The 14,907-nt window shown below is 50.3% G+C and overlaps 5 protein-coding genes across 5 annotated transcripts; 3 read left to right on the forward strand and 2 right to left on the reverse strand.

Moving 5' to 3' along the window:
* Nucleotides 1-54: 54 nt before the first annotated feature.
* Nucleotides 55-6,399, forward strand: MIND_00729700 (Guanine nucleotide exchange factor; the record flags this gene model as incomplete). Its single annotated transcript, XM_037363998.1, has 21 exons — nucleotides 55-775; nucleotides 825-1,182; nucleotides 1,229-1,393; nucleotides 1,445-1,718; nucleotides 1,769-1,953; nucleotides 2,000-2,498; nucleotides 2,551-2,672; nucleotides 2,720-2,916; nucleotides 2,961-3,280; nucleotides 3,327-3,775; nucleotides 3,826-3,931; nucleotides 3,978-4,166; nucleotides 4,211-4,384; nucleotides 4,432-4,537; nucleotides 4,587-4,914; nucleotides 4,960-5,243; nucleotides 5,293-5,496; nucleotides 5,544-5,837; nucleotides 5,889-6,030; nucleotides 6,088-6,214; nucleotides 6,262-6,399. The coding sequence occupies 21 exons, from the start codon at nucleotides 55-57 to the stop codon at nucleotides 6,397-6,399; spliced, it is 5,382 nt and encodes a 1,793-aa protein (XP_037219642.1).
* Nucleotides 6,400-6,464: 65 nt separating this feature from the next.
* On the reverse strand, nucleotides 6,465-10,239 carry MIND_00729800 (uncharacterized protein; the record flags this gene model as incomplete). The annotated part of the gene is made up of 11 exons (XM_037363999.1): nucleotides 10,100-10,239; nucleotides 9,963-10,044; nucleotides 9,676-9,912; nucleotides 9,447-9,617; nucleotides 8,887-9,387; nucleotides 8,533-8,840; nucleotides 8,418-8,482; nucleotides 6,902-8,368; nucleotides 6,658-6,852; nucleotides 6,582-6,608; nucleotides 6,465-6,529 (listed from the first exon to the last, which is right to left on the reverse strand). The coding sequence occupies exons 1-11, from the start codon at nucleotides 10,225-10,227 to the stop codon at nucleotides 6,465-6,467; spliced, it is 3,246 nt and encodes a 1,081-aa protein (XP_037219643.1). The 5' UTR covers nucleotides 10,228-10,239.
* Nucleotides 10,240-10,268: 29 nt separating this feature from the next.
* MIND_00729900 (Vacuolar sorting protein) lies at nucleotides 10,269-11,226 on the forward strand (the record flags this gene model as incomplete). The annotated part of the gene is made up of 6 exons (XM_037364000.1): nucleotides 10,269-10,329; nucleotides 10,389-10,556; nucleotides 10,604-10,781; nucleotides 10,833-10,944; nucleotides 10,994-11,096; nucleotides 11,150-11,226. The coding sequence occupies exons 1-6, from the start codon at nucleotides 10,320-10,322 to the stop codon at nucleotides 11,224-11,226; spliced, it is 648 nt and encodes a 215-aa protein (XP_037219644.1). The 5' UTR covers nucleotides 10,269-10,319.
* A 166-nt stretch (nucleotides 11,227-11,392) lies between these two features.
* On the forward strand, nucleotides 11,393-13,361 carry MIND_00730000 (Other/CAMKK/ELM protein kinase; the record flags this gene model as incomplete). Its single annotated transcript, XM_037364001.1, has 3 exons — nucleotides 11,393-11,518; nucleotides 11,572-11,800; nucleotides 11,848-13,361. The coding sequence occupies 3 exons, from the start codon at nucleotides 11,393-11,395 to the stop codon at nucleotides 13,359-13,361; spliced, it is 1,869 nt and encodes a 622-aa protein (XP_037219645.1).
* A 160-nt stretch (nucleotides 13,362-13,521) lies between these two features.
* Nucleotides 13,522-14,890, reverse strand: MIND_00730100 (FCP1-like proteiny domain-containing protein; the record flags this gene model as incomplete). Its single annotated transcript, XM_037364002.1, has 4 exons — nucleotides 13,522-13,664; nucleotides 13,716-13,830; nucleotides 13,875-13,991; nucleotides 14,042-14,890. 4 exons carry the CDS (start codon nucleotides 14,888-14,890, stop codon nucleotides 13,522-13,524), a joined length of 1,224 nt encoding a protein of 407 aa, XP_037219646.1.
* Nucleotides 14,891-14,907: the final 17 nt, after the last annotated feature.

Here is a 14,907-nt window from a genome sequence, read left to right on the forward strand (position 1 = left end):
TTGGTCACATCACGACGCGGCAAAGTCCAATTTACGGCCAACGCTCGTAGTGCCATGGAGGTTGCGCTGGGGATTCCCTTGCCCGCTTCCCCTCCTCCCCAAGCCGACTTCCCCCCAATTCTGCAAGCCGTATCACAGGACGTCATTCCACCCGTTGTCGAGAAGCAGTCACTATCACAGAATGGCGACGTTCAGATTTCTGCTTCACACAATGACCAAATTAACGCGTCGTCTGCAACACCGACCACCCCAGGCTTCCCTCCTACTCCTCCCGCCAAAACCGCTCCACTTCCTGTTCTCACGAATGGCCACGACAGGCTACCCACAACAATTTCCCTTGCACCTGAGTCTCCCGGCGACCATAGAAGGTCGTTAACAATGTCAAGAGGCAATACCGTCTCCGTCATCATCTCATCGGCGTTGGAGACCATCGCAGGTCTAGCCAAACGAACACCAGCGTTACGCGACAGTACTCAGCGTGCATTGGAACTCGTTCAAACCAACCAAGGCGTGGACCACCCAGAAGAGATATTCGAACCGCTGCGTCTGGCGTGCGAGACACGGAATGAAAAGCTTATGATTGCCAGTTTGGACTGCATTTCCAAGTTAATATCATACTCGTTCTTCGTCGACTCTTCCTCATCTGCCTCCCATGGCCTCCCTTCCCCTCCACCTTCTCCTAACCCGCTCCATCGGCACGCAGCAGCAGAATCCTCCCAGACCAACTTGAATCCGCCGTCGTTAGTCGATCTGGTGGCAAACACGATAGCTTCATGTCATTCCGGAGACCACGCCCGAGGCCGTGTCGCTACAGATTGTGAAAGCTCTACTTTCTCTGGTTCTCTCTCCCACAATACTCATCCACCACTCGTCGCTATTGAAGGCAGTTCGCACGGTGTACAACGTATTTCTGCTCAGTTCAGATCCCGTCAACCAAATGGTCGCTCAGGGTGGACTCACGCAAATGGTTCACCATGTCTTTACTCGGTGCAAAATCAGTGCTGTGCCGCCTTCAGTCGATCCTGTCTCTTCAACTTCAAGTCAGAACGGACACTTGCCATCAGAGCCAAGTGAGGAAGTAATCGAAAATGCCAGCAGTGAAGACACGCCAACGGATGAACCCCCAATACCTTTAGAACCTTCAAAAGATATGAATGGTGAAGCCAGCGGAATGGAGCCACCGTAGGTCGATGTTTCTGATGGGTTCGGATCCACTTAACTCGGATAGGCAAACACCCAACGGCAAGCGGCATTCAGTAGATGGCTCTGAAGACCATGATGCGGGCCATGCAACACATAGAGAGATGACTCTCAATGACCTCTTCGTCAAGGATGCTTTCCTGGTTTTCCGGGCACTTTGTAAGCTGACAATGAAACCCTTGAATAATGAGAGGTCAGTAGAGCGCTCGATGGACGATGGCACGCTACTGATTATTATTATCAGTGAACGGGATCTCAAATCGCATGCTATGCGCTCAAAACTACTGTCGTTGCATCTCGTTCTAACGATTCTCAACTCGCATATGCCGCTCTTTGTTGATCCATCGGCTATCATCTATTCAAGCACCTCACACGAAGCCACAACGCTGGTTCAAGCCATCAACCAGTACCTTTGCCTCAGCTTGAGTCGGAATGCCATCAGTCCCGTGCCCCAAGTGTTCGAAATTAGCGTCGAGATATTTTGGCGCGTTATTTCTGGAATGAGGACGAAGCTAAAGGTACGACTTCGTTTTGTGTTCTCTGTCATCTACTAAATGTGACATTTCAGAAAGAAATTGAGGTTCTTTTACACGAAATCTTCATTCCCATTCTCGAAATGCGGACTTCGACGCTGAAACAGAAAGCAGCTATTCTGGGTATGCTCTCACGGCTATGTCAAGACCCGCAGGCACTCGTTGAGATATACCTCAACTATGATTGTGACAGCGAGGCGGTGGACAACATTTATGAACAGTCAGTGCCTTTACTGTAAATTGACTCTGAATTGAAGCCTTGTCAGTCTGATGAACATCATCTCGAAGATTGGTAGCATGCCTTTTGCTGTGGCCCCACAGAAGATTGGTGAACCACCCAGCCCGGCTCTAAGTCCCACAGTTAAGAATCACGGCACATCTTCTGTTCCGCCTTCACTCAGCACCACAGCTCTGACTGTTTCTGGCTCAATGGATACATCAGTTATCGGTTTGTCAGAAAGTCAACTGAAGCGCCAAGGACTTGAATGTCTCGTCGCTGTGCTTCGGAGTCTGGTCGCATGGGGTACTGCATCAGGCAAGATTGCGGATGACCCACTGGCGACGCCTTCAACACGTTCACAAACCGGGGAGGAGTTACGGCGGGACTCGATTGACCCAGATCGGCTTTCTGGTGGTCCTAGTGTTGAAGCACTTCGGCAACCAACGCCTGACATCGTGGATGACCCCAGTCGGTTTGAAAGCGCGAAGCAAAAGAAAACTACGCTCCTTGAAGGCTTGAAGAAGTTCAACTTCAAGCCCAAGCGGGTAATAATAATAATCATGCTTATGTCTTCTCATATTCTGACCCCAAATTCAGGGTATTCAGTTCTTGATTGAGACTGGGTTCATCGCGAGCAATTCGCCCCAAGACATTGCTCACTTCTTGTTGAATACCGATGGCTTGAACAAGGCAATGATTGGAGAATATCTCGGCGAAGGGTATGTTAACTTGATTGCACCCAAGTCGCTTCTAAACCCTGGCTCAGAGAAGAGGAAAATGTTGCGATCATGCACGCTTTTGTCGATATGCTCGATTTCCGAGATATTCCTTTCGTAGAGGCCCTACGGGTGTTCCTTCAGTCATTCCGACTGCCTGGTGAAGCTCAGAAGATCGATCGATTCATGCTCAAGTTTGCTCAACGTTACATTGACGGTAACACACAAACTCCATTTGCGAACGCAGGTAGACAACATTTTCCTATAATTTTTTGCACTCACAGTGGTCAGATACGGCGTATGTACTGGCATACTCGGTGATTCTGCTGAATACGGACCACTACAACCCTCAAGTTAAGCGTCGGATGACAAAGACAGACTTCATCAAGAATAATAGGGGTATCAATGATGGGGTTGATCTACCAGAGGAATTTTTATCTGATATCTTCGATGACATCGACAGCAACGAAATTCGGATGAAAGACGAGATTGAAGCGAGCGTCAGTGCTACTTCGGGTCCTGGGCTTGCAGGAGCCCTCGCCAATGTCGGAAGAGATCTTCAGAAGGAAGCTTATGTCTTGCAGACAAGCGGCATGGCTAACAAGACGGAGGCAAGTTGTTTTCTCATCCGGATCCAATCATTTTACACCTCCATAGGCAATGTTTAGGACACTCATGCGAACGCAGCGTAAAGGCAGCAAAGAGTTCTTCAGCGCGTCCAATTCTGTGCATGTCCGCCCAATGTTCGAGGTTGCTTGGATCCCGTTTTTGGCTGGTCTCTCGGGCCCACTCCAGGATACGGATGATCTCGAAGTCGTGGAACTGTGTCTCGACGGCTTCAAATGTGCCATTCGCATCGTGTGCTTTTTCGGTCTCGAACTCGAGCGCAATGCGTTTGTGACGACCCTCTCCAAGTTCACATTCCTCAATAACCTTGGAGAGATGAAGACGAAGAACATGGAGGCTATAAAAACGCTCCTCGATATTGCCGTCACTGAAGGCAACCAACTGAAAGGGTCTTGGCACGATGTCCTTACTTGTGTCAGTCAACTGGAACACATGCAAATCATTAGTGGTGGAGGTGACGCAGACTCGGGAAGAAAAGGGTAAGTATTCATCATATTTGAGTCCGTGTAGTAAGATTAAAATGCCTCAGTCGCACTCGAAAGCTGCCCACAGAAGAACTAGCCAATGAAAGTCGTTCAACGCACATCACTGTCGCCACTGACATGGTCTTTTCCCTGAGTCACTATTTGTCTGGGGTTCGTTTTTGTTCTCTGTCAAGTGTTGAGGCTGAGCGCGACTTAGACTGCCATCGTTGATTTCGTTCAAGCATTGAGCGATGTCTCATGGGAAGAAATTCAATCCTCGGGTCTCTCCCAGCATCCTCGACTATTCAGTCTCCAAAAGCTAGTCGAAATTTCCTACTACAACATGAACCGTATCCGTCTCGAATGGTCGAATTTGTGGGATATATTAGGGGAACATTTCAACCAAGTGCGTTTCTTTTTCCTTTGACTATTTGACTTGATTTGCTGTAGGTGTGCTGCCATAATAATCCACACGTGGGATTTTTCGCCCTCGATTCGTTGAGACAACTTGCCATGCGTTTCTTGGAAAAAGAGGAGCTGCCGCACTTCAAATTCCAAAAGGATTTTTTGAAGCCGTTCGAGCACACCATGATCCACAATAACAACCCTGATATTCGTGATATGGTGAGTCACGGATGAAGCCCTTGATTGCGTCTAATCCGACCTTGTAGGTCCTCCAATGTTTACAGCAGATGATTCAAGCACGTGTTCAGAACATGAGATCTGGTTGGCGAACAATGTTTGGGGTTTTTCAAGCAGCCTCCAAGGTTCTCACAGGTGCAAACATCTCCTTGTGGTATTTGTCTCGGAACTAATCATTCCGTAGAACGAGTTGCCACTTCTGCCTTCGAGATCGTCACACGATTGAACAAGGACCATTTTGGTGCCATTGTACGACATGGTGCTTTCGCGGACTTGACAGTCTGCATAACCGACTTCTGCAAAGTCAGCAAGTACCAGAAAATCAGTTTACTGGCCATCGCGATGCTTCGGGGCGTAATACCGGTTATGCTAGATTGCCCAGAGTGCTCTTGGACAACTCCTTCTTCACCGACCTCCCCGATGGACGACAATATGATCAAGTATTGGTACCCCGTCTTGTTTGCCTTTTATGATATCATCATGAACGGTGAAGATCTGGAGGTTCGAAGACTGTAAGTAGTGCTCATCAAGCAATTCAGTTACTGAACTCTTGCCAGTGCATTAGACTCGTTGTTTACAACCTTGAAAACTTACGGGGCAAACTATCCTGTTGAATTCTGGGACACTGTATGCCAGGAGCTGCTCTTCCCGATATTTGCTGTCCTCAAGTCAAGTCAAGACGTTTCACGGTTTAGCACTCAAGAGGACATGAGTGTGTGGCTCTCGACGACAATGATCCAAGCTCTACGAGATCTCATCGACCTGTACACCTTCCATTTCGATATTCTCGAACGTTCTCTGGACGGTCTGCTTGATCTTCTCTGTGTTTGTATCTGCCAAGGTACTGACTGATTATCACGACCAATCGACATGCTTATGTCATCACACAGAAAATGACACACTTGCCCGCATTGGGACTTCATGTCTGCAACAACTGCTCGAAAATAATGTCCAGAAATTGAGCGCTGCGCGTTGGGATCGAATTACCACCACATTCGTCAAGCTCTTCAAGACGACGACGCCTCATCAACTTTTTGATGAAAGTTTGCGCATAGATATTGACGGTAGCAGCCCAGAACCGTCTGAATCCACAGGTAGACGAACTTAACCAATTCATGCCCATTTTCATCGCTGCATATAGACACAAACGGCACAATTCTTCCTGCGCCACTTTCCCCCAACGGTGAAGTGCCCAAGCACGATCCCAGGTCTTCAAGTGCGGATAGACGCCGCGTCTTCAAGCAAATCATTGTCAAATGCGTTCTGCAGCTCTTGCTCATCGAGACTACGAATGATCTATTACGCAATGATGACGTGTACAGGATGATCCCGCCGGAGCATCTGTTGCGGCTGATGGGCGTACTGGACCACAGTTATCAATTCGCTCGTAGTTTCAACGAAGACAAGGAGCTAAGGACGGGGCTCTGGAAAGTCGGTGAGTCAAATCGACGTTCGTGTGATTCAGGTTCTCACCGTCGAGGTCCAGGATTCATGAAGCATCTGCCCAATTTGTTGAAGCAGGAGTCAAGTAGCGCGGCCACCTTGGTCAATGTTTTCCTCCGGATGTACTTCGACAATCGTCCCGAGCACCAAGCAGCTCGTCCGCTGATGCTTGATCGACTTATGCCGTATGTCTTCCCGCCCTCTTGCAACCTGTGCTCCGTCCTAAACGATTTTTGTTTTAGTTTGGCTCTAGGCATCCTCAGTGACTATAACAAGCTGAAGGCCGACACTCAAGGGAAAAATATCATTGCCTGGACACCCGTCGTCGGCGAAATACTGGACGGATTCTGCCGATTTGGTCACCAAGACGTAGGTCACGTGCTTTTCCGTGGTTGCTTTGCTAACGCTCTCACCAGTTCGCCAAATATTTGTCGTCCATATATCCTCTGGCCACGGAACTCATCACGCGAGACACGGGCCCCGAGATCCGCCAGAGCCTGCGCACCTACTTCTCACGTGTTGGCATTTCCCAACGCATCATGGACGTATCATAAACTTAACTTATCAGCATTGTGTACTTATAACGATAATTCCGCAATATTTAGAGCACAACAACGAGTTAGTGGTAACCCCCAAATCCGTTCTGGTATCCTCCCACCCAGCCTGTCGGTTGTGCGACCATGGCTACAGAATAAGGTCAGTTGAGCGGGTTTTTTTTTGTTGAGACAAGACATACGATTTGGTCGTAACGCATCGTATCGATCTGGGAGCAGCCTGTGAATACGTGGTCCAAATGATACTCGAGAACGTACCAGCACTCTGAGGGGCGCCGCCGTCTTCTGTTCCAAATGTCCCTGACTTCATTTGGGCAAAGATATTAGCGGGTGACGTGTTATTGGTTTGTGGTGTTGAGGAAGGAAGTGGCGGGACAGGCGGCGGAGAAGCAAAGCCAGGGTTGCTAAATGGTGATACGTTGTTGAACGGAGATTGTGCAAAGCCAGTGGGATCTAAGAGCGTATGTCAGCTGGGTGGTATATCACGTGATGTGAACCTTACTGCTTTGCACAAATGAATTTCCACCAAATGGCGATCCGGTGGGCTGGAAGGAGAGTGGTTGTTGTTGTTGTGGCATGAATCCAGTTGGCTGAGGCTGTAAGGAGCCCGGGAAGCCGGTTGGTTGCGTCGGGAGGAGGGAGCTGCCGAAAGGTGAGGCGGATGCTCGAGTTGGCACGAAGCTGTTGAATCCAGTCGTCGTTGGTATTAGCGGTTGGAGGAGAGTTTGATTCGCTGGTACTGGAGCATAAGGACCACGAGGGCCAGTATACGCAGTTGGAGGTTGAGGCGATGGTGAAGGTAGCAAACCTCCTTGTTGGTTGACCAAATGCTGCCCCATGGGAACTGGGGAAGAACCCATTCCAAGACCCGATACGTATCCGGTTGGAGTAGCTGCAATGGTGGGTAAAGCGGCTGGCGGGGTCGCAACGACAGGCGGAGCCTGGGGTGTCTGTGAACGTAGAGCAGAAAGTCGCGCAAGCTGGTCAAACACATCAGCCTCGGTTGTCTTTGCAAGACTGGGCGTAGTCTGGACCACAGGAGGGGTTTGAACAGTCGGAACTGGTGGTGTGGGAGCAACCGGAGCAGGACTTTGAGCCGCTGCGGGAGGGGGAGGTGTTGCAGCCACCGCTGGGGCTGGAGTGCTTGGTGAGGGAGTTGGCTGAGTTGAACTCGGTCTATTCGTCCAGGCATCATCATCGAATCCACTTGTCGCTGGAAGTAGAGCAGAGCTAGATCTGGGCGGAGGTTGAACCGTAGTTGGCGACAAAGCCTTGGGTGAAGTGGTACGTTGCATTTGATCTGAAACCGAGGATATGGCTTGCATGTCAACAGAGCCCGGTAATGTGCTGCTCTTTGAAGCCTGGGGCCTGCCTCGACGAGGGTTCTTCAATGCACCGCCAGCCGTGGTAAAGAGGTTTGGCGGGCTCTTGGTTGGCCCACCACTATCCTCTCCCTCGTCAATCTTCTTCTCCGCAGGGGGCCGACGTTTCTCAATCGCTTTGGACACTCGGATTATGTCACCCTCCCGTAACCCAAGTGAGCGCATTGTTGAGTCGGTGATATCGAGAAGAATTGATTCATCCATCTTGTCCCTTTCAAACGAAGAGGCGTAGCGTGTGCAATCATCGATATCGCAACCTGCGGAAAGAAAGAAATCGAACCAATCAATCGTCGGGCCCTTTTTGGGCTGCACTGCCATTGATGCTCGTTTCACCGTCGCAAGTGGGACATCGTCGTCAGATATAGCACGTGACGCAGCGGCAGATGTGCGAGAGCCTCGCTGCTTGTTGGTCATCTTCTCGACGTATTTCATGTCTTCCACGGACATCTTCTCTGCAGGCACTTCAACGATCACACCGTTGACCTTGTGTAGGCGTAATTTCCCGTTATTGAAACCAAGGAAAGCAGCATCAACCCGGAACTGGCCGGATCGGTCATGCCACACACGAACTCGGTCTTGGGGAGGGACTAGAAAATGATGAGTTTGGCGGGAATACAAAGAAGTATGATGACGCACGAGCGACAGGATCCGGTGAAGTCCGTGCTTTACTTTCTGATTTCTTTGGCTCAGGCGGAGTGCGACTGGAACGATATTGAGCATCTAAAAAGCGGCCAAATTTCAGACCACATACGAAACGGGAGGGGGTGATGTTGTGGGAGGACGAGCTGCTGCTGCTTGTTTGCGCTTTTCTCGTTCTTTTTCGGCTGCTGCAGCTGTTTCTCGGGCCCGTTTCTGCGCTTCTTGTTTCTTTTTCTCCTTTTCTTGCCTTTCCTTTTCCAGCCTTTCATTTTCGACACGCTCTCTTTCTGCTCTTTCTTTCTCCCTTGCCTTGCGCTGTCGTTCGGCCTCGGCTCGTTCCTCTTCTTCTTCACGTGCAGCAGCGATGGCAGCACTGTCATCCTCATCTTCCTCCTCAACTTGCACTCCACCACCACCGGCCTAGTTTATGTCAGCATCATGTATCTCTAAATGACCAAGAACGGACCTCAAGATAAGCTGCTGGAACTACACCTTCTTGGCCTTTGGCATTACGACACTTCCACCACTCGTCACCGTCTCTTTCCAGAATAATTAGATGTTCTCCCTCAACAACTGAAAGCTCGTCGTCTCCATCAGCCGTAAAGTCGTACCGGGCTGTTGCATTATTATCATCCTGAGCTGTTGTCTCCTCTTCTTGGACTTCTTCTTCTTCGTCCTCATCTGGTATTGGTATAACTGTTGGCGATTCAGGAGCGAAATGAACAGTAGCCTTCTTGTGGTCTTTGCCTGGGGAGCTTTCGCGTGCAGATGTTGATGATTCAGCAGAGGCAGAAGAAAATTCTTTGGAGGAGTTGAGTTTGGTTACAATCGCATCGGCATTGTCTTTCGAGCCCACGCTGAAATGAAGGTTGACAGCATTTGGGCCACCGACGTCGATGTGAATATGTTTGGATTTTTCAACGGTGATGTCCTGGATATGAGCCGTCTGCCATTTCTGCACTGGAGTCTACAAGGTTGTTATTGAGTGTCAGAATTTGTGTCTCCAATATGATGAGTTCAGCGCACCTTGTCCGCCTCGCTGGCGAAGAACACTGCCCCATTGCCGACACCCAAAGTACCCTTCTTCTTCTTGCCTTTCTTGTCAACCTCGGAGACGGACCACGTCTTGATATCGTCAGCAGTAATCTTGCTCGACGCAACTCTTGTGGCGGGGTCCACATAAGCTGGCTTGGGCGGCTGTCGTTCAAATGATGAGACTAGATGACAATAATGGAGCTTAGAATAGACCGCGTACAGAGTCGGGAACAACAATTTGGGGAGCAGCTGGCTGGTCTTCTTCTTCACCATTATAGGATTCCACGTAGTTGGCAGGAACGTAGCCGGCTTTGCCGCCATCTTCGTCAGTTTGAACCAGTAACCATTCGTCGTCGGCATCGAAGGCGACGAGAATTTGGTCCTCGGTTATGGTCAATTCTCCTGGGGCGCTGGCTTCGTAGTCGTATAGAGCCTTCACCACTGACGAGTGTTCGGCCTGGTAGAGTTATCGCGCTGTTGTTGTAGACGATAGCACGTAGAACGTACTGGCTCTACATAGGCAGCCGGAACGAGACCGACGGGAGTGTCTTCTTCTTGGGTTTCGCCCTTGATCTTGACCTTCCACCAGCTAGAAGTAATTATAAGAGGGGGAGAGAGTAAGGCGGGACGAAGGGGCTGCTTACTCCTGGTCAACTCGTTCCTTCAGAAACAATATTTGGCCGTCTTTGATGGCTATCTCGTCGTCTGCCCCAGCATCAGGCTCATAGTCGTATTGAGCTTTGAGAACTGCAAGGTAGTGCTCGCCAGCCATGATGCGATGGAGAGTGACGCAAACGTTGTGACTTGGGTCTCTGCGGACAATCTACACCTTTCACTCAGACCACTTCCTTGCATAGTTCATCCATGATGGCAGGTACGAGAACCCGTTTACCCTTCGCCAGATACCGCCAGGATCGCTCAGAAAGCTCCAAGGAATCATGTCGTATTTCGGTCGGAAGGATACAAAGCAGTCGGCTCGAGATGCTATAGTCGGCCTTCGGCAGCAACTACAACTAATAGAGAAGAAGGAAGAGCACCTCCAGAAGAAGATCGACCAGGAACTTAAGATTGCTAAAGCAAACGCTGTCTCGAATAAACCTCGTGTGTACTGTGGTCGATCTCTAGCTCATGTTTAACCGACAAACTAGTGGCAACTGCCGCGTTAAAGCGTAAACGACAGAACGAGACACAACTGGAGCAACTGAGAGGACAACAAATGCAGCTTGAGCTGCAGGTCGGAACACTTGAGTCAGCCAATCTCAATGCGGAGACGATGGCTGCCATGAAGAAGGCCTCTGAAGTGCTCCAGCAAATTCACGGAAATATGTGTGTCTTCTACTTCCCCAAAGGTAATCATAAATTGAAACTCCCAATCAGGACTGTTGCCAAAGTCGATGAGACGATGGCCCAGATCAATGAGCAGCGCGAGGTAGCCAACGAGATAACGGACCTCATCTCGAACCCTCCTGGCGCCGACAGTTTAGTAGATGTGAGGCTTGATTGTTTTGCTCGTCTCGTTCACTGACTAGCTTCTGTAGGATGACCTCGCTAGAGAATTGGCAGAACTAGAGGATGAGGCATTGACAGATCGACTCATGGGCGCAGACCATGTTCCTGTGCACGTGCCTCCTGGTGCTACTCGTATGTTTCTCCCTTATTCTGTCTCTCCATAACTGATTGTCTGTCTCCCCCAGGCCAACCACCGGCTGCTGTGGTTGAAGACGACGAGGAAGCGATGTTGCGACAGCTTCAAGCCGAAATGGCAATGTAACTTTGTGTTGTTCTCCTTTTATCTATCGGGTCCTCTCCTCTTTCCTGCATCTCTACTCCAATGTACGATCCTTAATAGCAATAAGTACCGCGCCGACACTTTAGGTGATTGCACGTGACCCCACACTTGTCTCTCTCTGAATGAGTAGTTTGCGTCGACGACCGCGATGGACAGCGTTCCTGCCGCTCCCTCCGTTCGGAATGTCCTCATCATCACCCGTCGTCAAATCGCAAAAGGCCATAACTCAATCGTCTACCTCGCTGAACGCACTACGGACAAGACACTCTATGCCGTGAAGCTTGCTCATTAGTAGCTCCTGTGGATTGTGGTTGACTTGGCCTCTAGTTGAAGCAAATCCCCCGCAACAACAAACGGACGGAGAATCTGCAGCGACTGCGTGCAAATAACCCGGCTCGGTTACTTCCTACTTCCAACAATCTTTCTGCTCCTCCCAAAGGCACCGAAGAGGCCAAGATTGCGAAAGAGGTCGCACTCATGCGCAGTTGTCACCATCCAAATATTGTCAGGTTCCAGTATTTTATCGACGACAAATCGAACGACTCGATGTACATTCGTGCGTTAATGTAACAACAACAACAACAACTCCTAATTCCCCATTAGTCATGGAATACATGGAAGGCGGAGAGCTCCAGTGGCGAGAAAGAGACAGCTCTAGACCATATCTGACCATTGAGCAGACACGTCGCGTTATGCGCGATGTGATTCTTGGAATTGGATACCTTCACCTGCAGGGCATCATTCACAGAGACATCAAACCGTCCAACATCTTCTGGTGTGGTGACCGCTCTAAAGTCAAGATTGGCGACTTCGGGGTTGCCTCACTTGCACAACCCGATCCATCCGACGCCGACTTTTTTCGTCCTGCTGGAACACCGGCATTTCTTGCCCCGGAGATAACGCCTGGCGGTCCGAAATGCGATGTAACATTTGCGGTTGACTTATGGGCCCTTGGTGTCACTCTCTACGCCCTTCTTTTTGGTTCTTTGCCTTTCGATGCCGACATTCGTGATGCTGGCCCAGTCGTAGCCGAAAATGCCTTATATCGATCGATTCGCGAAGACCCTTGGATTCCCCCGGAGAGAATGTCATCCGCCTCGATTCAAATCGCTAGCGAAGATTGGAGCGATGGGGGAGTCCTCTTTCTGCTCGATGGTCTGCTGAATAAATCGCCAGAAGATCGTTTTGACGACGAGGCTCTCAAGGTACCTACCCCCACTTTCTACTCTGGAGGTACATCTCTTAGTCTGCCACAGAACATGATGAATTATGGCTGGCTTATTGCTGACATGCACCAGCCGCAACGTTGGATGCAAGACACTGCTCCCTTGATGGACCCGCATCCTCCGCCTCGAGTTTCTCCTCCTCGTGCTACTAGCTCCAAGCTTCTAAAGCAAGATCAGACAGTTACGGATTCCAGAACTAAATGGTCATTTTCCCTGGCATTAGGACGACGCGTTGGGAAGTTATTCAAGTCTCCAAGAGATGCTTCACCAGCGGATGGGAGAGGTGCGGTGATGAGCGAACCCAGGATGATTCTATCCTCGACAAGCGACAAAGGCAAAGGGCGGGCTACTGCTCCTCCCAATGACTCACCTCCAACTTCGCGGCGCAAAAAAAGCATATTTTCAAGTCGACGGAACGAGTCGAAAAGCTTGATCAGCACTGCACGACACAGTGTTGAAGCGCTGGGGAAATCCCGAGCCCCGGCACCCACCAGCAGCAGCGCTTCTGGTGGGATTGTACTTGGGCCTGGTTCACGGACAGTGACTGTTCTTGGCCAGCCAGAACAGCGCGCCAGAAGCTTGACCAGCGTGGAATGGCGGACGTTATATCCCGATCTCGACGATCAGGGTAGACGTGGAGACTGGCTGGTTATTCAGGATCAAGCTCAGGATGATATTCTTGTAGTGATGCCGAGGAGGTTGGCCAGTGACGATGATGATGACTCTGGCTCCTCGGACGGCTCTTCTGAGGTTGCAAGTGGCCCAGAAGACTCGGATTACGGCGAAGAAAGCACACAGGACTTTTACGGAGAGACGAGTAGTGGTGATGAAGGTGGCGGGCCTATCGAGTTCAGGCGAAGGGTACGGGCTGAACCAAGGCATGGCGAGTAAGACATTTAGAACATCTAGATCTTAGATCTCTTGTTGTTGGACAATTTAAAGCAAGAAGACGAGTTAATTGTACAGAGAGATTATTAGACGACAGCATTGCAATGCGATAATTATGTAAGTGCGAGGTGTGGCCCAAATACCAATAACTCTAGAGGTAGTGCTATGAGAATCCACCAGCAGTCCGCAGACCGAGCACACGCCGGACATCAGACGTAAACCGTAGCGAGTCCAAGAAGGGAAGGAGATCGAGCAAAGCCTCGTCTGAAGGGTCATGTGTCCAACCCTCTATCGGGATGCCATTGGCTGGAAAACCGTCTCTGTCAGCGACGAAAAAGAAAGAGGGCCGACACGCACCCTCATTGACGCGGTAGCTGATAGGTGAGTTATCGATGAGACAGACACGCGACAGGTCCGAGTCGACGACAGACAAGTCCTTGGTGTAAGAGCCATTGGGCAGCTGCGTGCAAGACTGGAAACAGGTCAGTCAAAGTCGCTACTGTCCAAACACCCTACATCTCGAAATAACCGATGAGCCAGAATTCCCCTTCCGGCATCAAGCCAGTCGATTATGGGATCGGCATATTCCTGCATCGATGCGGTGAAGATAACGAGAGTGTACCACCCAGAGACCTGACGCGATATGAGAGAAAGGAATGGGCTGTTGGTGGAAAATAATATACCGTTCGCAAGAAAAAGTCAGCAAAGGGCCGTTTGTAGACGTGATAGAGAGTAGTGTGGCCACCCAAAACGACTTCAACCATCCGGCCTGAACTCTTGTTTCCGCCCAGACCAAAGAAGCCTGACCTTGTGCTCGGCAAAGGTCGGGAGGTGGAGTGAATGAGAGTTTCATCGAGATCGAGGACCAGCGTTTTCGGCAAGTGAAAGGGTGTTTTTCGAGTTGTTGTTGGGGTGGAAGAACGCGACGCGCTGGGATCAGTCGTCACCATAGGCGGTGGTGTCGGCAATGCATTCGTAGCCGCTGCTGGCGCGTGTTTAGGCGCCATATATAGTCCAGCATTAGTGTCTGCCTCGACAGTCGACTGCCCTTCCTCTTCTTCCTTTTCTGCCACTTGGATAACTGCACTTCTACTTTGAACTAACCCAGTTCTGGCCGCCAGTGACGCCCACGCAGCACGCAACGTATTCCACGCCAAAACCAATATTCTCATGAGAAATGTCCTATGGATGGGCTCAATGCTTGTTCCTACGGGGGGTGTTTCGAGAGAGAGCGAGGTGGTAGTGGTCGCTGGGGATTGTGCCTGCAACGACGCCAGGGTGATGAAGTCGGCTGGAGATGACAATGAGCGTTTGGGGCGGGCAGTTAGCGAGCTGCTTGGCCGTGATGCAAATAAGAAAGACTTGGTCGACCATGTCTGGACGCGGGGTAAGGCTGACGATGTCCCGGAACTCGAAGATTTATTTTGGAGGAACTGCGATGGCGGGTACTCGGTTGTCGGTGTCGATGGCGGAGTTTTGGCGCTAGTTAGAGCAGCGTCAAAGTGCCGCGACAAATAATTGAGCGAGTTCATCGCGTTGGGGAAACCAA

The sequence above is a fragment of the Mycena indigotica genome, assembly GCF_014461135.1.
Source record: "Mycena indigotica strain 171206Taipei chromosome Unknown Mind.scaff0006, whole genome shotgun sequence".
NCBI lineage: Eukaryota > Fungi > Basidiomycota > Agaricomycetes > Agaricales > Mycenaceae > Mycena > Mycena indigotica.